General features: G+C 46.2%; 2 protein-coding genes across 2 annotated transcripts in view; one reads left to right on the top strand and one right to left on the bottom strand.

Moving 5' to 3' along the window:
* Positions 1–1,257: 1,257 nt before the first annotated feature.
* Positions 1,258–15,898, bottom strand: ezh2 (enhancer of zeste 2 polycomb repressive complex 2 subunit). The gene is made up of 19 exons (XM_076761243.1): positions 15,543–15,898; positions 13,102–13,225; positions 11,513–11,641; positions 11,300–11,419; positions 11,007–11,127; positions 10,495–10,674; positions 9,586–9,691; positions 8,761–8,924; positions 8,157–8,254; positions 7,740–7,977; positions 7,202–7,368; positions 6,764–6,899; positions 6,184–6,309; positions 5,900–6,078; positions 5,650–5,745; positions 5,220–5,301; positions 5,036–5,116; positions 4,861–4,945; positions 1,258–4,768 (listed from the first exon to the last, which is right to left on the bottom strand). Exons 2-19 carry the CDS (start codon positions 13,216–13,218, stop codon positions 4,708–4,710), a joined length of 2,286 nt encoding a protein of 761 aa, XP_076617358.1. The 5' UTR covers positions 13,219–13,225; positions 15,543–15,898; the 3' UTR covers positions 1,258–4,707.
* Positions 15,899–20,956: 5,058 nt separating this feature from the next.
* The window catches only part of LOC143339668 (NACHT, LRR and PYD domains-containing protein 3-like), a 38,679-nt gene continuing 32,676 nt past the window's right edge, over positions 20,957–26,959 (top strand). The window contains exons 1-3 of the mRNA XM_076761028.1: positions 20,957–21,040; positions 21,896–22,062; positions 26,713–26,945. Of these exons, the coding sequence (XP_076617143.1) occupies positions 21,911–22,062; positions 26,713–26,945 (385 nt within the window). The 5' untranslated portion in view covers positions 20,957–21,040; positions 21,896–21,910. The remainder of the gene's footprint in view (positions 21,041–21,895; positions 22,063–26,712; positions 26,946–26,959) is intronic.

Below are 26,959 nucleotides of genomic sequence, written 5' to 3'. Positions count from 1 at the left end.
GTAGCTGTTTTATTTTGAAGAGCAGAAAGAGGAAGTGAGATTCGCTCTGATGTCCTCTTCAGTCTCCGGTGTCTTACAGGTGTTCACAACAAACCCACCACAGCTCAGCCAGGAAACACTGAGGAAACCTAGAGAGGTGAAGTTTGTACTGAACAGCCTTTAATACCTGAAGAAATCCACTTGATTTGTCTTAAATTAGCTTCAACTGAACGTGTATTTTGATCAGGAGCAACGATAAATAACCACATGTGGGCACGTGAGAGCGCAGTAAGATAAACTTTAAACCCGTTTTTGTGAATTATCTCTAAACAAACGCTGAGTAAATGTTGCTAAAAAGTTTGATAATCACTGAAAAATGACCTTCCGGTTTCGGGATTTATCACAATCGCTTTACTTCCGGGTTCAGCGTCAAACGGTCGACCTGCGGGCCGTCTGACCGTCAGCTTCACCGTCTCTGTGCGTAACTGCTCCGTTTCAGTTTCATGTCCAACATCGTTAGAAAACAAAGATTCTTGTGGTTCCACTGACGTGAATCATTTCGACACAGAACCAACAAACGGTTACAGGTTTGAGGAAACTCACCTGAAGTCTGACAGTAAAGTTCTCCACCAATCAGACTCCGACAAAAACGGTCCGGTTACATCAGCAAAAGATCCAATCCGCTGAAACACTTCGTCCAAAACACTTTGATGATTCGCGAAAGAATGTTTAATCGTTTCAAAACAGCCGACAGACGCGCGAATCTTCCAGGTTTTGTTAGCTTCAGTTAGCATAATGTGCCAAACATTTGCTTCAAAATGACCGCCGCAGTGCGACCCTTTTGATTGACACACCACTTGACCAATTAGGCTCCTCCACGTCATGCCCACAGCCACAGTAGCCAATAAGAGCTAACAAAAGGTAGTACTTCCTGTTTTCGTGTAAAGATCGGGCCAATTGCAACCGGTTGTGCAGATGACTGATGCTTCATACAGCCAATGAAATCCAGAGAACGAGGCTTTACTGCTTCAGTGAATAATTTAGAGCGAAATTAAGGAATTCAGCGCATTTTTGTCAGGGTTTGAGACGATACCCTGAATATAAAAACATGGATATTTATCTACAATGTTTCAAAGTTTAAACATTCATCCATAAAACTGTTTATTTAATTCATGCTGACTAAAACTGATCAGGTATAAAAAAAACTTGAAGAGCAGTTAAGAATCACCTCAGAGTCCTGAGTTTAAATGAAAACAAAGAGAACAACGAGCCATTTATAATACTTTAATCTGCATCACTTTGAACAACAAAATCCCTGTAAACATTACAAAATCAGCACCTGTGTCATCAGAGGAAAAAAGTGGTCCTGGTTTGACAAGAAGAGTGAGAAGTTTGACGCAGGCGGACGTCTGAGGCCAAAGACACTGCAGCCGGGGCCGGGACACTCTGCACGAGTGCTGCTGCTTCAGAGCACGTCCTTTTTCACATGACGCTCTGATTTGTTCCTGATTGGCTCTTATTTTGTTACCCAGCCTTCCAATCACAGATAACACACAGCCGCCGAACTTTGAGAGCTGCTGGTTCGTAATTAGTCTTCAACATCAGTGAATCTATAAAGAAACTCACAGGAGCTGATTTCACCGGCAGACACGTCGGTTTATCGATGAAAACAGCTGCTGACGAGTTCGTTTGGGGTGGAAAAAGCTGAAAATCACTGGTTTAACGTGGTCCTTAAATGCATCCACGCTGTGAGGAGGTCAGGGACACGGGAAGGCTCGACTGAGTCAGCAGTAAAAAACAAAAAGGGTTCCTGCACACGTCTGTTTGAGATGTTCACCAGATTGTGGTTTCACACGAACGTCACCAGCTCTGACGGATCAATGCCAAAGTCTCTTCCCGACCTGGAAAATGGACTTTTCCTGTCCGTTCAGGACATGTGCAGGAACCCTGCGAGTGAAGCACCAGGTTCCAGAGCCCCTCAAGTCTTTCATCCATCGCCTGCAGACGCCACAGCAGCACGAGACGTCCCCCGTCCATCTCTGTGAAGCGTGCAATAAATTACAGGTGTAAAGTCAGAAGGTGGAGCTCGAACAGGAACGTCTCCTCAGCAGGAGCAAAGAAAAGAGAAAAGACAGGCTGGTATTGCTTCAAGTCGGCCGGACGCCGGGCCGAGAGGCTGTGGGAGTTTTCTGAGCACCAGAATTCACATCAGAAAAGACGAAGGGTCAAAGTGTGATTGTTGTACGTTTTCAAAGGCTTATTTAACAAGAGGACACGATACTGATTGGACATCACGTGGAGGAGGCAGTGCAGGCGCTGAAGTCCTCCACAGGGAGCACCAGACAGACGGGAGGAGGGAGGAGTCCCAGAGGACCCTGAAAACATCTTCATCATGCAGACAGTTGGACAGACGGGACCGATGAGTGTTCTGTTAGGGACTCAAGGCACAGCAGAGCGCGGGACACTGCAGGGTTAAGACGCCTCAGCACTAATTCATATTCTACAAAGAGCTCCACTCGTACTGACGTCACTCAAACTGCTCAACGACGAGCGTCCGCCGTCGCCTCTCAGTCACTTCACGAGGAAACGCTGAACTTTCTCTGGTTCCAGCTGCTCACAGGTGACAATCGGCTGCTGTGTCACAGTAAAGTGAAGCTCATGATTAGTGGAGCAGGGCTGAGGGATGATTCATCACTACGAGGGAGCTAAACTGATCAAATGTCATTTTATACAGAGATTCTGGGGGAAACAACGTGTTGACCTGAGCTTGAGTTCATTCTTGACTCTGGAAACTGAAACAACTCGTCTGTTCTGGAGCTTCAGACGAGCTGAAACAAGTCGATGGACAGAAAAGCGACGACTGATTGGTCGGATTGATCAATGAGACATCTGGGCGCCGGACACTGAGGACGCCACAGAGGGAAGCTGTGATGGACATTTTCCATCAAGTATTGAGTTTATCAGATCTGAAGCTGAAACGAAATGAGTCGATCATTCAAAAGACTGAAAATTCACCATTTCAATCACTGATTGTTTGGCTGTCGTGTAACTAAGCACGGTGGCAAAGAGATTTGCTGCTTTTGGGAGTTTTCCATCATTTTAAACTGAAGCTCTTCGGCTTCTGGAGCCGCTCATTCTAACAAACCACAGGAAGGATTTTTGAGCCGAACTCCAGATCCTGTGTGAGCAAGTTTCAGCTCCATGAAAGACTGAAACTCTGATTCCAGATCAGCACTTTGAACGTAGATGATTGACAGTGACAGTAGTTCTGTAATAATGACTGAAAACGACCCGACGTGATGCAAAGATGTGGGAAACAGAGCGGACGGGTCAGTGAGAGTGGAGCAGAGCGTCAGAGGAGAACATGAACCAAAAGCTTCGTCAGCGTCAGCGTGGTTTGGTTGAGTTTGGTAAAAAGCAGCGCTGCTCAGTGAGGAGACAGCGAACGTTCACGACAGGAAACTCAAACTCCACCCAGACGTCCAGCTTCAAAGTGTCCGTCTGCGGCCGAGTTTCCTGTGGTGGTGAAGTAGCGCTGGTTCTGTTTTCACATTAGCACCTGAAGCAGAGGCGGCGTCACAAAGCAGAGTCGTCTCCGGCTCCAAAAACGTGGAGGCAGGAGTCTGAAAATGTGGCGTCTCGTGTTCATCAGCAGCGTTCAGTTAATAAACGTGCAGCTCTCTGCAGCTCGTCTCTGATCTGAGGATGTCTGCTGGTGTTTCAGCGGCAGGACGTGACGTCGCAATGTGAAAGGATAAAACAGGATTTTTTCAATAGAACCTGAAGGCATCGCGGCGTCTCCGAAATGAAAGGTACAGTCTGAGTCGCCCTCGCCTCCAATTTCCTTTTTCTCTCCATTAATCAGCAACTAATTTGATAACATTTGATAACAGCAAAAAGCAGAAATTTGCTGCTTCCAGCTTCTTAAGTGTGAGGATTTTGCTTTATATCTTTCCAATCTTTTTTGGGGGGGTTTTGGAAAATGACCAAACTTGTTGCGCTGGACTCGACTGTCCGATCCTTTCAGCTCTCACTGGCCTCCTGGCGCGTGCAGACGTCACTCGCTGCTTTGTAAAAACGAGCGTTGGACCTGGTGTGACGCTGCTTTGTGAGCGGCCTCCTCATTTACAGACAGACAGTGATCTGGCACTCTGAGGAGTGTGTGGCTGCTTCAGTTCACACTCTACACACACACACGCACATGCACACGCACACGCACACACACAAACACACACACACACACCAGGACAGCTGACCCACGTGTGGCACACAGCACAAAGTCCAGAGTCCAGTCAGCTGTGTGAAAGCGGCTGGTGGAGGATTTTGGTCCCTGAAGCTTGACTCGAAAAGCAGACGCGTCGCGGGTTCGTCTCCTCGCGCCGCAGAATACGCCGATTTAAAAAAACCACAAAGTCAGTTTGTTGGTGATCTGCAGCTTCAGCTGAGGGAAGATTTATGAATCTGAGACTCCGCCTCGACAGAAGAGGAAGATTTGTTGACAGAAGAAAAATCACAAGAAGAAAAACGAGGAACCGATATGAAAAGTTTAGAAAAAGAAAAGAAAAAAGGTGGCAAAGAACAAAAAAACAGCATCAAAATTCTGCTTCAAATATTCCCAGTTTTCCTGAAGCTTTCGAGCATTTTGACAACATTTCCTGAAGTGAAGGTGTGTTTGTGTTTGAGTGTAAGGCCTTTGTGTCGTCGATCCACAGGAGGTAGAAGTCTGAGTCAGGCGATCTCCATCTCCCGCTCGATGCCGACGTACTTCAGCGCGTCAGCCTGGCTGTACCTGCCGGACACACACGCACACACACATTCATTTGCTGATTATTTTTCTTTCTCGTCGGTAAAATCGCGAGTTGAACTCTGGGCGTCGCTGACCTGTAGTCAAAGAAGAGCTCCTCTCCAGTCTGGATGGCTCTCTTAGCAAAGATTCCTATCCTGTGGTCCCCGTTCACCATCATCACTGCGGAGGAGAGTGAGCACGACAGCGACACGAGGATTAACGACGTCCGGGTGTGAACACAAACGCCTCATCTCTCAAACATCTGCTTACCTTTTGCATAGCAGTTGGGGTTGACAGAATGGTTGGCAAAGCGGATCTTGTTGCCTTTCCTCGTGGCATCAACAACAAAGTCTGTCGAGAAAAGAAAACTTCGTGTTGGAGGGAAGTGTTCAGACCTTCAGTTTATCCCTGTGTTCTTCTCAAATGTTCGTGTGTGTGTGTGTGTGTGTGTTACCGTTGTTGAGGTTGAAGAGGAAGCTGCACATGTATTTGTCGTAGACTTTCCCTCTGCGATCTGCTTCATCCTGAGAGATAATCTGCGACGACAGAGGTCCAACAAACATTTAGGTTCATTTAAGATGGAGAGGTTTCAAAATTCACATCAGATCTTTGCAGCCTTTTGGATTTTCTACTTTAACAGCTCCCTGTCTGTTAAACACACCCGGGGAGCCACACACACAGATCGTTTTCATTTCTTCCTGTCAGAGGTGAACAGTGCATCTTTCTGCGTCTCTACAGATGAACTAATCAGAAATAACGGCGGCGTCAGAGGAACATGAACCCAGTGACCCCTGTGAGTGCTTTAAGATGATCCAAACTGAGGCCAGCCGACCTCTCACGTCTCTGTGTCTCTGACAGAGAACGCGCAGACAGTGGCGTCCTACCTCTCCACAGTACTCAGAGATGAACTCGTTTTTCTGAACCGGCTCCTTGATGAAGATGCCCCAACCTGCCACGTCTGACGGGGCCAGCAGCAGATGCTGAGAGACAGAAAAACAGGTGAGAATGTGCTGCAAATACTGAAAGACAAACGGACGTATTGGACGTTTTGCGTCGGAGCAGAGACGGCTGAGTTCGAATTCTGAGGAGAAAAGTGTCTGTTTGGTAGAATCAGGTCAGTGAAGACTGTGGTACCTTCTTGGCGCCTCTCTGAATAGAGCAGTTCTTGCAGGACACGTTCTTGCTGTCCCAGTGGTCTGCGGCGCCGCAGGTCAGGCAGAGGTCGGGGTCACACTCCCTCACTGCCAGGTAGCAGGGACACTGCTTGGTGTTGCACTGAGCTTTGCACCGACAGCCGGGGAAGCGGTTCTGACCTGCAGCCGCACACCAAAGAGGAAACACGTCAGAGCGAAGTCGCTTCATTTCTGATGAATTACTGCAGAAACCAAAGTGTGTCCATCAGGAACGCGTGTTCTCACACTCAGAGCTGCACTGGCAAAACTTCTCGCAGAAGTTCTGAGCGGTGACGCAGGGACACGAGGAGTCGCAGGGCTGCCGCGGGTGGTCACATGGCTGGTAGTTATACACGTGATTGGACGAGCCATCTGTGGGAGAAGAGGTTCAGACGTCTGATTATTCCATCAACGTTGAGGATGAGCTAACATGTTTTCAGCCACGTGGATGCTGATGTTAGCCGAGCTTTCGTCCTTCTCGTCCTGACATTTTGCACAGAGATTCATGATGAATCCTCACGACTTTGGCGACTTTTCACTGAGCACCAGCAACAGGTCATGTTTCCATTTGACTCACCGTGACTCAACAAAGTTCAGCTCAGATTTCATTTAGATCCTGATTGAACTGGATATTTTAAAGCAGTTCCAGTGTGTTTCCTGTCTGATATTTAACGAGCGTTACAGCCTCACAGTTATTCTGCCACAGCGTTACACTTTCAGCTTCTTCATTTCATGTGTTTCTGCATCAGAACCAACAGTGAAATGCCATGTTTTGAGTTCTTTTTACAGTAATAAACGAGGAAGAAGTGCTGAATTGACCTCTGACCTTTCTTCAGCTGGATCTTTCTGCAGTGAGTGGCCCACAGTCTGTGTTTCCTCTTCTTCTTTCTCGGCGGTGTGTCCTCGTCTTCAGCGGGAGCCCGAGCGATGATGCTCGACTCCTTGACCCTGAACTCGTAAACCTGCAGGACAGAGTCGAGGTGCCGGTTTGGACTGTGTGCGTCCATCAGACTTTGTTTTGCCTTTACGTCTAATCCAAAATATCGGACAGCAGTGCAGCGTTATGAGTGTGAAGAGAAACTTGTTTGGTGACTTTTACTGAACTATATTAAGCTGCCAAATGTCTCTTGTGTATCGTAACTTCTAAAATGTATACATTTATTCCTTTTCCCCATTTAGGACAACCTGTGAGAATACTGTCAACTAGAAGTCTAAAAAAGTGTATCAGAAATGGATGATCCAGCGTTAGTCACGGGCGGCTCACCTGTCTGCAGGTCTTGGTGCCGATGAGCCGCGCGATGGCGCAGAAGTTGTCGTAGTACGTCCCGATGAGAACCCTGAACAGAGAGGCTTCAGCGCCGCTCCACTCCACCGCTTCAGCCTCAACGCTCAGCTTCATCTTCACTGGAGTCTGACACCGCGAGTTTCCCTCTGCACACACACCACACAGCGTTTAGGACAGGAGGTTTCACTCTGGACCGAGCGCCTTTTGAAGAGCGCAGGAACTAAAACTGTGGTTCAGCTGAACAAACCGCTGTTTGTCTGATCAAAGTAACCTTCACGGCTCTTCAGACACGGTGGAAATGCAAACAGGAACACACAAAAGAGACCTTTAGTTCCTCCACTTCCACAGTTCCTGGAACGTTTTGGTTGAAAAGGACTACTGTTGTTAACAAAGAGCTACTCTAGAAACCTTGAATGTTGGGTGTTGTTTGGCTTTTCCAAGGAGCTTATGAGGACATTTATTGCCAAAGAGCAACCGAACTTCACTGGCAGGCGACACAACGAGGGGGAGGTTGTACCTGAGCTGCTGGTGTTCTCGTCCTTCTTGTCGTCGTCGTCTTTGTCGTTGTCTCGCTCGTCTTCTTTGCTGCCCTCGCGGTCGCTGTCCGTGTCTTTGGTTTCCGAGGACACGGTGGGGGTGCTGGGCCGGCTGTTGCTGTTCGGCAGTCGACCGCGGCGACGGCCCACCGTGCGTTTAGAGGGCGTCTTGGCCCGCTCTGCGACCACGCCGGCCGGGTACTCGCTCACCATCCCGTCCTGAGTGAAACACTGATACACTGAATATCTGCTGGTGGTGTTGGCGACGGAGCAGCCAAAGTAATATTGTCACACTTTCAGTTACGTGTTTGTCTGATAGACCCGCGAACGTGGACGCAGAGCGAGATGAGGTCAACAATTAACACTGTGGTGACATTAAACGAATGAATCTTACACACCTGTACCAGGTACATGTAGCAGTCCATGCCGCAGGGTTTGCTGTCCACCAGGTTCTCCAGGTTCTTGCGCTTGTAGGTGTTTGGAGTTGCATGAAAAGCTAAAAGAGGAGAAACGAGAGCAAAACATTTAACAAACAAGCCGCCTGTTAAAAAGATGCTCGGACCACATTTATGAAATAACCTGTAAAGTCTGAGTTTAAACTCAGGTCACTGGCCAATAACGGTGCTCTATTCCCCAATTTTAAAACCTTAATACCTCTCTGCATGGATCTGATTGAGGTCATTTTTCTTTGTGTAAGGTAACGTAACCAAGCATAAAAGTACAAATCACCTCTCAACTGTAAGTGGAAGCTATGAGTTATCATTTATGTGACGACATACTGTGAGTTCAGGAGTTTACTGCGGGGCCCAAAACTCCCTCAGTGTCCTGATTTGACTGAATAATGATGACTGAGACGGTGCCAGAGTAAAAACCTGCTCCGCTTTATGTAGATGCCAGTCCAGCAGATTGGCTCAGTGCATCCTCACTTTTTAGAAAAAGGTAATTTTAGCACTAAATGATAACTGCACTTTATGCCTGAGAAGAGTTTTGGCGTGTGCTCACGGTGGAGGAAGCAGTCGTATTTGAAGCAGCGTCTGCAGAACAGAGTGTGGAAGGAGTGCAGGCTCTGCTCGCGCTGCACCGAGCGAGCGTTCGGCCCGTCGATGTTGGGTGTGCATTCAGGGGGCAGAGCGCCGGGCAGCTGCTGCTCCGTCAGCTCCTTGTACCTGACAGACAGACAGACAGACAGACAGACAGACAGACAGACAGACAGACAGACATCAAAGCTGCTTTAAGTCATGAACTAAGAAAGAGAAAGACACACGTGCACACACCAGGGTTTCTACTGAGTTTGTGTATCAGAACAGCATTTTTCATCCTGTCAAACTTATAATCATACTGCGTCACAAACAGGGAGATTTAGCACTAACAGAACCTGTCGCTGCACATTTCCACCACAATACTCTTCAGGACATCTGCTTAGAAAGCACCAGTCTCAAGACAGCTCTCCTCTTAAAGCCCGAGATGATTGGTAATCGTCTGATCTAACCTTCAAAAATCAACTGGAATTGAATAAAAGACTTTAAAAATCAAATCAGGAGTTTAGCACATCATTATTAATATTCATATTTAACACATATATATATATGAATACATGTAATATATTCATATTCAACATCATATAGGCAGCCAATATTAATTTCAGCATTCACACAAATATTTCCAAAAGGACTCTAAAATGTGGTCGAGAATGCCGACAGGACACTTTGCAATAAACATTAAACACTGCTGTTAAACAAAAAAAATGAAGTCTGTGTATAAATTAATTTGTCCCCCTGTTATTGTCACACGACACAAACACACTCACACACAAACAAACCCACTAACTTCTCTTTGAGCTCCTCAGTGGAGCCCTTGTCAGGGAACATGGAGGAGATGGCTTCAAAAATCTTGTCAGAGGGAAACTTCTTGGTGCTGTCATTGCTGCTTCGGCCTGGAGACGACACACACACACGCTTTCCATCAGGGCACAAACTCACTTTGCCTTACTCTGCTGTCAGGTACCAAGGTTTTCTGAGAAGCATTTAAAGCTCACAAATGATGTTCAGCCACTAAGAAAAAAGGGGAAAACTGAGTGTTTTGATTTTTAACATTTCTTTAAAATCAGAGCAGTCGCGTGCGGCGGTTATGCCTTCTTAAACCTTGAGAGTCTGACAGATGGCTGCTTAGGTCTGACTACCACCTCTACATCTCTGTGCAGGCTGCACTGAGTGGTGGTCAACCAGCCTCCCCCATGTCCCCTGACCCCCGCGGCACACACCACTCGGCCACGCCTCCTGCAGCCGTTGCTCCTCTGTTGTTTTTAAACATGCTGGGAGAGAACGTTCTGGCACCGTGACAAGCTGAAGCTACCCTTTAGGCTCACCTCGATCAAGGTTAAGTTAGCGGCGCTCAGTTAAACAACATTACAAGTTACAGCAACTGAAACCGTTTCATGACACACACAAAGTCAAGCAGCATCTCGACGTATGTGCATCGGCTTTCTGTTAATACACGTCGAATACAAAGGCAGAACGGGAGCTGCATCCAGTGTTGTTACACTTTAACAGAAGCTACTTTTCTGGTTTGTCTCTGAAATTCAGCACGTTTGCATTGAAAGTGCATCAAAATAATGCAATATTTAAAACTTTCATGAAGGATTAAAGTAGAAGAAAACACTCAAACAAAGATGGCTGCATGCTGCCACCACATTCACGTGAATGGATGATGGTCACCGGCGTCCCAGTGACGACTTACTCTCATTGTTAATGAGCCCGTCCTTGCGGGGGTCCTCTGGATGCTCCTTGCTGTCACACAACTCCATTTTGTCTACCTTGAAGTCCTGTTCTTCCTCCTCCTCATCATCCTCGTTGTCACTGTACTGTGCCAGAGCGCTGACCAACTCCACGAATATCTCATCATTGATGAAGCCGCACTCTGCAGAACACAAGACATGCACCAAACGTTTTATTGAGCGTGAAGGTATGTGTCCTCTGTGTCGTCTCTGCAGTGGACCTCACAGCGAGTCAATCCAGCAAGACTCCGCCTCGGCCAATCAAATAGAAAACACCCCCACCCCCCACCCCCCACCCCCTCCAAGGGTATGTTTAACACGGTGCTATTTTCAGTCTGACTACACACTGAAATGTTGATACAACCTGTGTCAACATTAAGCCGGTGCAGAAAAAAGTATCTTGTTCCTTAAACCATTAACAAAATTGCTACAGTGAGAAGTTTTCATCCTCACGTTACTAACATCTGATCCTCACCTCTGTCCCCGTGGACTTTCCCATCATAGTTCTTGATGAGCTCTTCTATAAAAGTACCGTCCTGGTCCAGGATCTCGTCTCCCATGTAGGGGATGTTATGGAGCACCGTCTCATCCTCCACCTGATGCAAAGGAAGAACGCAAACAGACACACAGAGACACCTGTGGTTAAAATGGTCCCAACCACTGACCAATCACTGATGCTTTTGTTTCAAAATTAGGCACAAAAATACTAAAAAGCACATTTTACGCTCTGGTTTCCACGACGTGCAGCTGTTACATGTTTACACCCACCATGAAGTTCTGCTGCAGCGGTGACCACGAGTACATGACCGGGACTGAGGCCACAGCGTTCAGAGTCTTCAGAGGGATGACCTGCCGGGGGAACTCAGAGAAACCACTGTCCACCGTGCACTGCACAGGGCAGCAGAGAAAAGGTACAGTCAGAACACCTTCAGAGGCTTTTCCCACATGTCAGTGTACGGAGAAGAGCGTTACTCTGCTGACCTCTCGGGTGCCCCTTAAGGAGCCGACAGACGTCATGATGTGAACCGGCTGGATTCGCCTGGTCTTCCACTCCTGGTTCAAAATGTCAGTTCGCTCCATGATCTTCTGACGGTTGGTGTTGAACATGCTCTGGAAGAGATTCAAGAAAGAAAGGACAAGAAGCATGTCAGCCAAAATGTGCCATCATTTGACAAGTGCTGGCTAACACTGTTAAAACACTGACTGAGATTTACGCACCAGTAAGAGGAAAAACATCACTGCCGTTCAAAGTGGCCATCGTGTGATTACTGATGTACAGAAGCAGGTTTCCACAAGTACAGCTGCCAGCCAGATTTCAGAGTACCACCATTTCACATGTTATATGTACTTTCATATTGACATTTTTCATAAATCTAATGACTGGATTTGGGGCCTGTCTAACTTTGAGATGTCCTGACTGGGAGAGTTAAAAATGCTGCTGACGTAGAGAGGAAATGAGAGTGCTAGCAATGCTGGCATGCAAGCTTGACATTTCCTGTTGCCACTTTTCATGATTGAAAACTTCTAATAAGAGAACGGAGTATGGATTTTATTGTCTAGTCTTCACATTATTGATCGTAACATGCAGTAGCTTAGTTTAGTTTAGTTTTACCAAAGGTTAGAGACCACAGGAAATAATAAAAAGTTTAAAATCCAGCATTCACGTCAACTCCGCAAACTCAATCATCTGTCAATGAAGAGCGGTTAAGAACAGATCAGCTTAGAACAGACTGGTTTCGAAGGACAGCTCTGTCCTGGGATGCCCCCCCGACCTGGTCGAGGTGGTGGGAGAAAGGATGATGATGGCTAAGCAGCCATCCCTGATGATCCCACCCCATGCAGGACCCTCTGACAGCACTGGAAAGCTCCTTCAGTGACAGGCTGCTTCACCTACAGTGTGAAGGAGTGATACTGCAGCTCCTTCCTTCCTGCTGCTCTCACACTGTACAATCAAAACTGATCCCAGTAGACCAAACACACAGAAACTGACAAAATCACTCATGTGCAGTATCAACATCAATCAATACTTTCTACATGCATTGTTGGTTTACCTCTGTTTGAACCATTATATTCTTTACTTATTTATCATTTCCTGCATTTTTAAAACTTTTTTTTAACTGATACTTCTCGTTATTGCACCTTCTTTGCTGCTGTAACATTGCAGATTTCCCCGCTGTGGCACCAATAACAGATTTTCTTATCTTATCCTGTGCTTCAGCTCCAGAGCAGCAGCTTAATGGACCCTGTGGTGAAGATTGTTTTCCCTTCTTAATCTAGAGCTGTTTTACACATGGAAACGGTGAAGAACTGGAAGAGTTTACTGCTATGCTGCTGCTCAGGTTAAAAGAGAAAGGTAGACAACAGCCGACGAGCCAATTATGATGCCTTAATAAATGACTAATCGCATATACCAGTATTTGGACAGGTGATAACATATGTTATTCCATTTATATTTGCTTCATTGTAATACAGTTGAATACTACAGTTGAATCAGCCTGTTTTAACACCGGTCCCTTAGCTGACTTAGGTGAACATCTGCTGAGTGTGAAGGTCTGTGTGTGTGGACAAACCTTGACCTCATCGGCCCGTCTGAAGCGTTTGAGCTGCCGAAGCCTCATGTACTCAGACTTCACCCTCCTCTTCCAGCAGGCAGGACCCTTCTCCGAGCGCTTCCCTGTCAGCACCATGATCAACCTGCAGCCAAACAGAAGGAGGATGACAATTAACACACACTGAACGCCTTCACATTTCATATTTTCAGTCTTTGCAGGGACTCATAGCTCTTGACTGGATTTCGGGCCTGAAACATAAGGAAACCAACACCATGGCCACATGAAGGCCTGCTTTTGATTAGCTCCAGTTCCACCAGCCTTTCATGTATTCATCACTTCCACATTTAAGACTTTTGCAGTGATAATTATCTTCCACCTGCTGATATAAGCAGTGCTCCAATACTGGTGCAATCAATACAATGTCTGCTACACAGCAATGGATTTTGAACCCTTTTTACAAATACCAACACTATTCCTCAACAACAAAACTGTAGTAAGGGAAGAAATTCACTTTTTTCACACACACACAGGCCTGAAAGACAGATATACAAACACAGAGCCCACAGACATGCAATTGAGGGTGAAGATGTTAGAGTAACAGGGCTGCCACACAGCATCAATTCCATAAATCTGAAGACTGTATAGAAGTTCATCTAAGATTTATGGACAGGGAAGTCTCAATATGACCACAGCATAGTCTAATTAAACTGAGAGGCAAATCATCAGACTCAGCTCCCATTATATCTTCATTTAGCTTTCTATTTAAATTGAGGAGGAAAAACAAAATCTGAGCTGTGATTCAAATGTCTGGTTGGCTAAAAGACTCACAGCAACAATGTAAAAACAGCTTCTGTTCAGTTTTCAGTTCTGCGTTCACGTGTCAACACTGAAGATGGTTAAAACGCAGGTGACCGGATTTTCCTGTCCTCTTTGCCAAACCCGCTGTGCGCTGGGGGAAGCTGAACAGGAAATCCACGTGTTCACTTCTTTGTTCTTTCACGACTCTCCGTGTAAATTACAACAGTTGTGCGTTCACATGTAGCAGCAAGATTCACTTGCCACTGCGTTAGTCAGCACGAGTCGCTGCCTACCAGCCTGGCTGGTCTGACTGAGATCTCACACTTTCGATTAGACATGTCAGACGGCTGTCATGGAGACATGCTGGTGAGCCATGTGTCAGATTGTCCGAAATGTGGAGGACAGCAGTGGTTACACACATTTTGACATACTTAATCTTCAAACCACAGACTGAGTTGAGATTAGAAGCAGCCAAGTATTAAAATAAAAATGGAGTGTTTCAGTGAATCCCTCTGCCAAGACAAATATGTTTTGCTGGCAATTGCCAAGTTATTATGCATCATTCCTGCCAATAAGATCTTTCAGTACACTCAGTTGCCAGTCAGAGACATACCTGTTAACATCTAATCTACCCTTACTGATACACAGAATATTAAACCACCACTCAGTGTAATGGAACAACTCAAGGGCACCACAAACTACACAATTAAAAATGACCAGAAAGCTGAATCAACACCTCTCTAAAACAGTTTCATCCAGATCTGAACATTTTCATGAAGGTAATATTTACTGGAGGGCTGGTTTGGTGTAGCTAAAAGCTGGCAACTGACTTTATATGAAACTCCTTATCAACCTGTGGCTGTTTGCCTTCACTCTCGCAGGTCGGACAAACGCTTCCTGGGTCATGTGTCAGCACTTTGGATGACTCTATTCTTCCACTTCATTTTATGCTGTCAGTGAATCTTGTACTCTCAAGGCATGTTAGACAGAAGGGCAATTTTAGTAGAACCGTAACTTTCTTTTTTTCAACACCCAAGATGAGACAATCCCTCAAAAGACACATGTTGATGATGACATTAGTATGTGAAGTGTCGATCACTTTATTAATTTCAATAATCACCCGGGTTTGAAGAATACCAACAAAGATCGTTGCTATCGACCTAACTCGTCAGTAAACTAGTAAAATCGAACGTTACTGAAACGTCCAGAAAGAGGTTTAGTTGGGTAACAACATAAACAAGTCTGGTTGAGAATCGTATCAGCGAGCATTCTGAGCGACCACTGGGCGAGCTAGCTACAAATAACAAGCAAGCTCCAAGCTAACGATAGCTTGCCGATGTCGTGCCAAGTTTGTATCCCCTCTAACTGTTTTTCCTAGCATACAAACCGTCTCACCGTGGCTCTGTAGATTAAATACTTATTTTACTATCTGTCATGAATGTTTTCTCCCCACAAACTACGCTAAGAAAGTTGCCATCTTTACGAGGGACTCAGTTCTAACAGGTATATAAAATTTGGCACGACACCCCGGCGAGCTAGCTAACAGTTGGTTAGTTAACAAAGATTGAGGCATCCACAAAGCATCAAGAGCAGACCCGGGTCATTTGAATCGCAACGAAAGCGCTGGAAATAAAGACAGCAGCACTGACAGCTTCTCTTACCTGCACAGGAGGCTCAGTCCTCATTCAACGGGGTGATCCGGGATCGATATGACAAACACTGGCAAAGTCGTCCTTTGTGTTGGGGATTAGCTGGCTCCGTGTTCCGGCTAGCTGTAACGTTAGCTCGGCGGCTAGCTAGCACTTAGCTCAGAAGGAGGGAGCGAATCACTTTGCTCGACACCGGCTTAACGTACCCAGAGCCGGCAAACAAAAAAAGCTGCCGTTTCACCACTTTAGCCCCGGCTTTCACACAAAACACACCGTGTTTGTGGATGGTAACCACGCCGTTTAATTTCGCCCTGCCTGTAAACAATTTGTCCAATTTCAATGTTTCCGCCTCAGCACAGCTAAGGTTCAAACTGTTCACCGTCTCGCACTCACCGCCCACTACGGCTGCAGTGGATTCAAGAGGCGCCAAACGTTTGGGCCAATCACAGAAGCCGACGTTACGGCTTCCCAGTGTGGTGTCTCACGATAGGCCGAGCTGTTAAACGGTGTTAACCAATGAGACTTTGATCTGCGCTGGGGGGGCCTGCAACAGAGACATGTGGACAGGTTCCCTTTGTTCTCTCATATGTCATTGGAATAAAACTACAAAATAGGTTATTTGACCGCTAAATTAATAGCGACCGTACATTGTATAAAATTTTCTACCAGTACTGGAGACGCATGTCAGTTGTCATATTCATGTCGTTTTAAAAACGTTTTATATTAATCTTACGCTGTCTGAAAGTAAGTCGAAAATCTCTTCAGCGCTGGCTCTGCATTTAGGTTACTTTATGGCCATTTGAAGGCACATTGTCTCATTTACTGCCTTGCAATGCTGTACAAATAAACCCCGTCACCTCGGCAGAGTCTCCTGCGGACAGCTCAGGTGACAGCACGTACACTGCTGTCACCTGCTCATCTCGTGCAGGACAGCCTCGATTTTAATAGCTGTGTAAATTTGTAAATCATAAATTGCGATATTTTGTCCACAAAATACACAAGAAAGCTGCAAAACCAAGTGAGTTTACGAAATGAATGAGATTCTGTGCCCACAGCCAGCAAGGGCAAGGGTCGACAAGTTTATTTAACCCCGCCCCTTCAGAGCAGCCATTGGCTGACAGATCGACACTGTCTTCATGTTGCATTCAAGGGCAAATGGGGGAAAAAAAGGACTATAAAATCGAAACACATTTATGAGCTGTTTGTTTTTCTTTGCCTCTAAACATGTTCGAGGACATGTAGAAAATACTCTGGGTGGCACCAAATTTTGTGTCTGATGCGACTTTTCCATTTAAAAAACTTTATTATCATCAACACAGATTACAGTATTACACACTGATTACAATGGCAATAAACAGAACCAATTGATTGTCACTGACATAAAAGTGTGTAAAAATAAATGTAAAAAACTGAGTATTAAAAATAATATACTTATTAAGTATTTAAAAATACCAGATATAGCCAAATACATACATACATATATATAAAGGGAAGATAGAGGTGAATGCGAAGTATAGACCCAGACACACAAGCGAAGTAAAAATAAGATATTTTTTGAGTGGAGGGGTACTTAAAATTAAATTAAATTAATAGCTGAAGTAAACGGAGTATCACATTTGAATTATTGTATTTTTCTCAGCTTTTTTCTTTATTTCAAGGCATTGAAAAATATCAAGGAGTTAACATCAGTCAGCTCCATTATAATCAGCTATAAAGAAGACACTGAGTTAATATAAAGGAGGAGGAAGGACACCAGAAAACAGAAAGGGGGGAAACCACAGGATCACCAGGAGCTGAGGGAACCGGTAACTGCCACGTTTCCACGGCTAACTCCGGGCTTCCGTGTTAGTGTGCTCGAAGTGCACAGAGCCGTGAAGATCCACTTCTCCGCTTTCGGTTTCACGTTCATTTGTTGTGCAGAGAAAATGGCAGACAGGAGGGCCACACCTCGGCTTTGATGAGGACGCCAGAGGAGGATGGTCGTGGTCAGTGCGCATTGCTTAGGTCTCAGTCAGACTGACAATCACAGCAGACATCATACAGCAAGCACATGATGGGACACCTGAGGTTTGAGTGAGGAAGACTTTGAGTCTACACATCAAACATCAGTGCATCATCAATACAGCCACCATACACCCATAAGTCCTCCTTTAGGTTAGATAACAGCGAGCATTAAAAAGTCACTTCAAAAGCCTGAAATATCCTTCGTTCAATTTCACACAAATGAGACTAATTAATAAATAACTTGTAAAAATCTCAACCTCACAACACAAGCAATAACAGTTTTTTTTTTCAAGCAGTATCAGTATTTGAGAGTATTTTATTGGACATACGAATATTCAGAGATACTGCAATAATATACGGAGTACAAAAACACATTTTCCTTCGACACCTGAGAGTTTAACAAGATCAACAAACCAAATGATATTAATGTTCCAACATAAACAAATAAACATTTTTGATTAGAATCCCTTAAATCTATTTATTTCTTATAAGTGTGGTCAAGACACCATTACAAATATATGCTAAGAAATCCAAAAATGGTCTCACAGTAGCCTCACGTCATGTTTCATGACAGTAAATAAAGACCTGAGATCAACCTCGCTGTGACCTTTAAGAAGCAGATGTCTCCACCTGCTGGCTGATGGAGGTATGAAAGCAATGAAAGAGTTACTATGTAGAATTTCAGTAAGATAAGCTCATTTATGGTACAATAAAATAAAACTTTATTTTTCTCAGGGTGGAAAATGCTTTTAAAGATTGACTTGAAGATGAACACCGAGCTGAAAAACTGTTTCACTTAAACCAGACGAGGTCATGATCTCATCTGCAAGAAATCTGACTCGACTGCAGGATCGGAGTGACTGACGCTAATAACAAGAAGAAAACATAAATAAAAGTCCCATTCATTTTTTTTTTTTTTTGTTCTTAAAACTTAATGAAATCTGGTTCTCGTTGGGGATTTGACAGAGAGCAATACATCAGCACAAAAGCACAAAACATAAGTAAAAGAAAATCAGGGCCACTTGTTGCCTGCTGCGTTAGGATGGGCTGCTGGAAACAATAGATGCTCAACTTACTGTGTTATGTCGGTCACTCTCAGACTTATAAACTGGAACCTGCACAGTTCAAAGGTTGAAGTGATTGTCTGCAGCTGATGTGTTAATGCAGCCGTAACACTGGAAAGAAGTACTGATAATTTCTACAATATTGAAACAGTGACTGTGCACTCAGACGTAATGAGATGCTTCTGCATTAAAAAATATGTAGTCAGCTCTCTCATCTCTGTCTTCACAAGTGTCACTTCTTCTTTTCTTCTTCTTCTTTGTGAGCACGAATGTAGAAGTGTTTTAAAACGACGTTATACCTTAAAAAGGATTGTAACATTTCACTCTCTGCTGTGCTTTAGGGTCCTGGACCAGGTGAAAAACACAGAGGCCAACATAAAGAGAGATCCCACTCACACCTCGTGTTAAAAATACTGATATATTAAAAAATCAGATTAGGAAAAACTCACGATAATGTTGTGATTGGAATATGATCAGATCTGTCTTCTGGATGAAGTCTGGCTCTCATTGTCTTTAGATCGCTCAGAAAATCTGTTCAAGAGTTAATTAATTTGTTCCTTTTTCTTGGGCCACCACATTTCATTTTGTATAGCGGACTTTGGACACAAGCATTGTTGTCACTCCGCCAAGTGCATCATGGTCTTTTTGTCTTGTTTCCATGGAGACAACCTGGAGATTTAGGGAGTGGACGGTGATGTGTCCCTGTTGTACAAATCAGAAGGTAAATAAATTTAGAGACTTAGATTTAGACAAACTTTATTATCATTCAGTGACCAGCAAGTGTACACACAATAAAAGTATGTTGTGATATAAACAGTATGTAGAATAAACAGAAATATACACTGAGGTTATTTTAAAGTGCATTAGTGAAGAATGACCTGAGGTGTTAACAGTGTGCAAAAACACTCATTTCGAGTTCAGCAGTCTGATGGCCTGAGGGAAACAGCTGTTACAGAACCTGGTGGTCCTGCACCGAATGCTGCAGGGAGAACAGACCATGGTGGTCACTACACTGTCACAATCTCGGTCTCTCACTCCCTCTGCTCCACTCTACCTGCCAGCCACGCCCACCTCATCAGCTCTACTCTGCTCACCTGCCGACACAGCTGCAGCTCATCACAATCAGCTCTGCATTTTAGTCTCTCCAGCACTCTCACCCGTTGCCAGATCGTTCCTCTGCAGCATGCGAGACTTTCCAGCGCTTTCCAAATTGATCACCCGTTGCCGACCTTGCCTGTCCCCGACCTGCTCTCCTCGTCTGCCTCCCGGTAAACTTACCTGCCTTCCGTCCCTGACCTCGTGCTCTGCCTCAGCGTTTCTGGTGTCTGACTGCTCTGCTGGTAACGGTTCATCCGCCTGGCTTCGGCTTCCCTCTTGCCTGCTCCCCCTCGGTACTTCTGCTTCCGTGGACTGCTCATCTGGCTTCGACCCCCCCGCCTGCCTCCGACCACCCCTCTGCTCTCTCCTCCCCGGCACCGCTGTCCGATCAGCTGTTTCTTCAGGCGGCGGAGCTCCCTCCTCGTCATCCGCGGCTGAAGAAGGTTACTCCGCTGCACGCCGGCTCAATCAGCTGTTTCTCCAGGCTGCGGAGCTTCCTCATCATCATCAGCGGCTGAAGAAAGATACTCCGCTGCGCGCCGGCTCGATCAGCTGTTTCTTCGGTGGCGGAGCTTCCTCCTCGTCATCAGCGGCTTTGGTAAGCCACTTCTCGTTCCCTCGCTTGAGCCCCAGAGACATTTTGAGAACGCTCAGCCCGGAGAACGAACTTACTCTGATCCATACCTTGTTTCTGGTGGTATTCAATAAAAGTCATTACCAACTGTGCCCGCTCTCCGTTGTACTGCATTTGGGTCCTAAACACACCCCTAACATACACAGGCCAAACTATCCCATAATTCTTTGGGCCTTGTTGCAACAGAAACAATCTGATTAAGGGACATTTATTCAACAGTCTGATAAAGAACAAAGCAGCTGCAGCTCAAGTCAGCAGGTGAAAAGGAATTCATGCCAACATGTTTTTTAGCAGAGGAGCTGAACAGGAAAGTGACAAAGTTGTTCTGGTGTCACAAAGAACTGCAGCAGCAACAAATCTGTGAAGAAGCTGTCCCAGGACAAAGCTCGCGTTGGAAAGCTGAACGTCACAGAATAATTCTTCAGCTGATCGACAACCAGCATTATTGTTCAAGGTCAGTAAACCCAGTTATGTTACGTGTATCTGTTTCACTTTGAGCTATTCAAGCAGAGAGAGGTCATCGAAGTACACAGACATGATTTCCAGTAAATGGCGAGGGGAGGAGCAACACTGACCAGGTGTGACTGATACTGTACTTGGAACCAGAACAATAAAACAATAAAGGTGAACGTGTTCAGTCAGTCTGAGTTCAGACTCCTTTTTGAGTGGACAGAGCAGAGCAGGAGGAGGAAAACTGAGTCCTGAGGCAGGTGAGTGTTAATTTAACATTATCGCTGTTTTACTGTCAAAGTCTCTGAGCAGGTTCAGAGCTGGATGGGTTCATTATGCTGTATGCTGTGTGTGTGTCACGTATACTGTGTGTGTTTGTGTGTTCCTTTCTCTTTTCTCAGTCTGAGCTCAGTCAGACACTTGAACAGACTTGTTTCTCATGATTCTTGTTCTGAGCTCACAGTCGGTGTTACTGGTTCTTTCTCAGACCGACTGAAGTCCAGAAGATGACTGATCACTGACGATGGTTTTGTTTTACAGGAATTTATATTAATGATTTTGTCCACCATTTCAGGTATAAGTGACAAAATAACAACCCAATAAAACATTATCACTGAGTACAGCTTCAATTAAAGTTCGCCAAAGGTCTGTTTTATGGACTTGGATTAAACTGTAATCACATCCAGTGATAAAGTGTTGTACCCTGTAGATACAGTAAATGCTGGTGAAAAGCTGTTAGATATTAATATATATTGTTAATATTTAACTTAAGTAGATAACATTCAACTGATCAAAAAAATATCAACCCCAGAGTTGGTCATAAATTGATCTCACCTTCAAACTGAAAAGCTGATCCAGGCACATGAAAAATGGAGCACAAATCAAGAAAAGTGAAAGTGTGCAGGCAGTTAGCTGAGACTCCATTTTGAGTGGACAGAGCAGGACATCATACTGAGGGACGTCCATTTCATCAGACACTGTGATGGACAGTCTTTGTAAACAGTTTCATTGAGCATCACGTTGGGCTTCACCATCTACATTTGACACAATCGTCTTCTGCATCTTGTTTCACCTGTTTGTCTTCCTCGTCTTCATGCTGTATGATTTTCATGCAGGACGTATTTGTCAAAATGGCCTCTGAAATGCAGAAGATGAGTGACTGTGTGGAGGAAGAGGAGGACAGAGCAGAGACTGTAGCCTTCAGCTGTCTGTCTCTGAAGAGTGAGCGGTCACATGATTTCCCTCCAAACTTCAGTGATGAACCTGGACCCTCAGACACACAGTAAGAGAACTGCATTATATGATTACTATAATGTGATTTTCTCGACCCAAACAAAAGACAATATTCTTTTTTCTGGAATTTACATTTGAAAATGTGGATTTTGTATTATACTCGAGGACTCGACAGTTACATATTAACAACACATTTTCTCTTTAAGTGGAGCGACAGTGGCTCCGACGCTGAGTGTTGCATTGTGGGTAGTTTGTAGCCTTCATGTTGTTGGTTAACGAGTTGCTTCGTCCAGTCACAGTGTGTCTGTTAGGAGTTAAAGTGTTTATTTTGCCCAGTTTAACTTCAGGAGTTTATGATGGCTCATGCTGCTTGTTGTGCTGCTGTGGAAGAAATAATGCCCTAATTAATGAAAATGAGCCAAAAACATCTTGATGTTTTTACTGCAAACAGATCAAATCATCTGTTAAACAGCAAAGAATTCCTGCTGTCTGATATCAGGATCAGGAGCTCAAAGATAGAGTCTGAACAATTCTTCCAAACCTGCAGAGAAAATCATTGTGTCCTCTTCCACCAACCTGACAGGAGACAGTGAATATTTTACAGAGTGACAGCAACACAAATGCAGGATTTATGTCTTTTAATCAAGTATTTCATGTTTTACTTTTATGAAGGAAAAAGCTCCATTGAAGAGGACTTTCTCTGAGACAAACAGTATCTTAAGGAAAGTTTCCCAAAGCATCCATCCATCCATCCATTTTCACCCGCTTTTTCCGGGGCCGGGTCGCGGGGGCAGCCGCCCGAGCAGGGACGCCCAAACTTCCATCTCTCTAGACACTTCCTCCAGCTCATCCGGGGGGATCGCGAGGCGTTCCCAGGCCAGCCTAGTGACATAGTCACTCCAGTGTGTCCTGGGTCTTCCTCGGGGCCTCTTCCCGGTGGGGCATGCCTGGAACACCTCCCTCGGGAGGTGTCCAGGGGGCATCTGATAGAGATGCCCGAGCCACCTCAGCTGACTCCTCTCAATGTGGAGGAGCAGCGACTCTACTCTGAGCTCCTCCCGAGTGACAGAGCTCCTCACCCTATCTCTAAGGGAGCGCCCCGCCACCCTGCGGAGGAAACTCATTTCAGCCGCTTGTATCTGGGACCTCGTTCTTTCGGTCATGACCCAAAGTTCATGACCATAGGTGAGGGTAGGAACGTAGATTGACCAGTAAATCGAGAGCTTCACCTTTTGGCTCAGCTCCTTCTTCACCACGACGGACCAATACAGCGACCGCATTACTGTTGCTGCTGCACCGATCCGCCTGTCAATTTCACGCTCCATTCTTCCCTCACTCGTGAACAAGATCCCAAGATACTTAAACTCCTCCACTTGAGGCAGGAACTCTCCCCCAACCCGGAGGGAGCAAGCCACCTTTTTTCGGTCAAGAACCATGGCCTCGGACTTGGAGGTGCTGACTCTCATCCCAGCTGCTTCACACTCGGCTGTGAACCGCCCCAGTGCATGCTGAAGGTCCTGGCTCGAGGGAGCCAACAAGACAACATCATCTGCAAAAAGCAGAGATGAAATCTGCCGGCTCCCGAACCGAACCCCCTCCAGCCCCTGGCTGCACCTAGAAATTCTGTCCATAAAAATAATGAACAGAACCGGTGACAAAGGGCAGCCCTGGCGGAGTCCAACATGCACCGGGAACAGGTCCGACTTATTGCCGGCAATGCGGACCAAGCTCCTGCTCCGGTTGTACAGGGACTGCACAGCCCTCAGCAGAGGGTCTCCAACTCCATGGGCTGGGCAAACTCCCATGAACCCTCAAGCACCCTGTGGAGGGTATAGAGCTGGTCCAGTGTTCCACGGCCAGGACGAAAACCGCATTGTTCCTCCTGAATCTGAGGTTCTACTATCGGCCGGATTCTCCTCTCCAGTACCCTGGAATAGACTTTCCCAGGGAGGCTGAGGAGTGTGATCCCCCGATAGTTGGAACACATCCTCTGGTCCCCCTTTTTAAACAGAGGGACCACCACCCCAGTCTGCCAGTCCAGAGGCACCGTCCCCGACTGCCAGGCGATGTTGCAGAGGCATGTCAACCAGGACAGCCCTGCAACATCCAGTGACTTGAGGTACTCAGGGCGGATCTCATCCACCCCCGGTGTTTTGCCACCAAGGAACTTGTAAACTACCTCAGTGACTTCAGCCCAGGTGATGGATGAGTCGACCTCTAGTCCCCAGTCTCTGCTTCCTCTACAGAAGACATGACAGTGGGATTGAGGAGATTATCGACGTATTCCTTCCACTACCTGACAATATCCCCATTCGAGGTCAGCAACTCCCGACCTCCACTGTGAACAGTGTTGACAGAGAGCTGCTTCCCCTTCCTGCAGCACCGAACAGTTTGCCAGAATTTCTTCGAGGCCGACCGGCAGTCTTCCTCCATGGCCTTCCCAAACTCCTCTCAGACCCAAGTTTTTGCTTCTGCAGCCGCCCAAGCTGCCGCACGCTTGGTCTGCCTGTACCCATCAGCTGCCTCAGGAGTCCCATGAGCCAACCAGGCCCGATAGGACTCCTTCTTCAGCTTGGCGGCATCCCTTACTTCCGGTGTCCACCACCGGGTTCAGGGATTGCGGCCACGACAGGCACCGTCGACTTTACGGCCACAGCTACGGACGGCTGCATCAACAATGGAAGTGGAGAACATGGTCCATTCAGACTCGATGTCTCCAACCTCCCTCGGAATCTGGTCGAAGCTCTCCCGGAGGTGGGAGTTGAAGACCTCCCTGACAGCGTGTTCCGCCAGATGTTCCCAACAGACCCTCACAGTATGTTTGGGTTTGCCAAGTCTGTCCCGCTTCCTCCCCTGTCAGCGGATCCAACTCACCATCAGGTGGTGATCAGTTGACAGCTCAGCCCCTCTCTTCACTCGAGTGTCCAAGACATACCGCCGAAGGTCAGATGATACGACTACAAAGTCAATCAATGACCTCCAGCCTAGGGTGTCCTGGTGCCATGTGCACTGATGGACATCCTTATGCTTGAACATGGTGTTCGTTATGGACAAACTGTGACTAGCACAGAAATCCAATAACAGAACACCACTCAGGTTCAGATCGGGGAGGCCGTTCCTCCCAATCACACCCCTCCAGGTATCACTGTCGCTACCCACGTGAGCGTTGAAGTCCCCCAGCAGAACGATGGAGTCCCCGGTTGGAGCACTTTCCAGTACCCCTACCAGGGACTCCAAGAAGGCCGGGTACTCTACACTGCTGTTCAGCCCATAGGCCGAAACAACAGTGAGAGACCTATCACCGACCGGAAGGTGCAGGGAAGCGACCCTCTCGCTCAGCGGGGAGAACTCCAACACATGACGGCTGAGCTGGGGGGCTATAAGCAAGCCCACACCAGCTTGCCGCCTCTTACCGCGGGCAACTCCAGAGTAGAAGAGAGTCCAGCCTCTCTCAAGGAGTTGGGTTCCAGAGCCCAGACTGTGCATGGAGGTGAGCCCGACTATCTCAACCTCCCACACTAACTCTGGCTCTTTCCCCCCAGTGAGGTGACATTCCATGTCCCCATAGCCAGAGTCATTGTCCAGGGTTTGGGTCGTTGGGGCCCCCGCCCACGACTGCCACCCATAACACAAGGCACCGGCCCCTTCTGGTCCATCCTGTGGGGTGGGTGGTGGGCCTACGGGAAGGCGGGCCCACGTCGCTCCTTCGGGTTGCGCCCGGCCAGGTCCCGTGGGCAAAGACCTGCCACCAGGCACTCTTATGCGAGCCCCTACACCAGGCCTGGCTCCAGGGTGGGGCCCCGGTGACGCCAATCTGGGCGACATAAACTTTCCTCATTTTTTAACTTCCATAAGGGCTTTTGAACCGCTCTTAGTCTGACCCATCACCTTGAGTCTATTTGCCTTGGGAGACTCTACCAGGGGCGTTAAGCCCCGGACAACATAGCCTCTAGGATCATTCGGGTGCTCAAACTCCTCCACCACGGTAAGGTGTCGGTTCAAGGAGGAGCCCAAGGCAGCGGTCTGAAATAGATTTATGTTTCCAAAAATCTTTTTTCCAAACCCATCTGTTGAAAGAGGGGCTCATCCTGTGATAAGGGTTGTCTGACACATGGACAGTATTGTCTAAGGTTTTAGTTCCTGTTAATTAGTGTTATGTTTTGTGGTGCTGTTTGTTCATATGTGCATTAAAATTTTCATTAAAATAAATTTGTTCCCTAAAATATAACAATACAAACTTCCACACTGAGACTCAGACAAGGAGAAAGTGTTTGTTTCACATGTTTAGTTCAGTCTGGATCCAAAACCATGAGAACCCTGACTGATGTTTCCAGTCTGTGTTCTCTTCTGTAAGACTGAGAACTGTGATTTTTATCTTGTTGTTTCTTACTGTGCTTCAGCTCTCACTGTTGAGTCAAAACATCCACAAAAGACCAGTTTCAGCTTCTGTCATCTTCAACACCAATCTGTTTGACACTAACGATGACAGAAGGCAGAAGTTCAACGTCTTTATCAATAAAAACATAATGAAAGTATCAGCTTCATTGACTGTGTTGTCAGGCTTCAGCTGCTGAGACATATGTGACTGTTTTCTTATCAAGATGTCAGTGTTTCTTTGGATTTAATAAAAGATTCACAACTTTTTTTACATTGAAATAAAACTGATTTCTAATTTGAGTGATTTTCTTTTATTTCCCAGAAAGTTGAATAGAAGTGTTTCTGAGGAGGAGACGCCGTCCTGCTGTGGTTTGTGTCAGGACGTCCTGAAGGATCCAGTCTCTACCAGCTGTGGACACTGGTTCTGCAGACAGTGCATCACCTCATACTGGGACCAGTCTGCTTCACCAGGAGACTCCGGGTGTCCCCAGTGTGGCGAAAGATCCAGAACAAGATGTGGACTGCAGTCAGTCAGTCAGACCTGCACTGTACAAAGTAAGACTGTCCAT

This window comes from Chaetodon auriga, chromosome 21 (genome assembly GCF_051107435.1).
Source record: "Chaetodon auriga isolate fChaAug3 chromosome 21, fChaAug3.hap1, whole genome shotgun sequence".
Lineage (NCBI taxonomy): Eukaryota > Metazoa > Chordata > Actinopteri > Chaetodontiformes > Chaetodontidae > Chaetodon > Chaetodon auriga.
This window is presented reverse-complemented; position numbering and strand designations above follow the sequence as displayed.

Bases quoted from the DNA above. Each gene is read 5' to 3' on its own strand.
- ezh2 (XM_076761243.1), bottom strand. From the start codon at position 13,218: ATGGTGCTGACAGGGAAGCGCTCGGAGAAGGGTCCTGCCTGCTGGAAG. The intron at 9,692-10,494 runs GTAAGTCGTCAC...TGTCGTCTCCAG, and splicing joins CGGGCTCATTAACAATGAGA to GCCGAAGCAGCAATGACAGC. The intron at 8,925-9,585 runs GTTAGTGGGTTT...TCTGTCTGTCAG, and splicing joins ACTGAGGAGCTCAAAGAGAA to GTACAAGGAGCTGACGGAGC.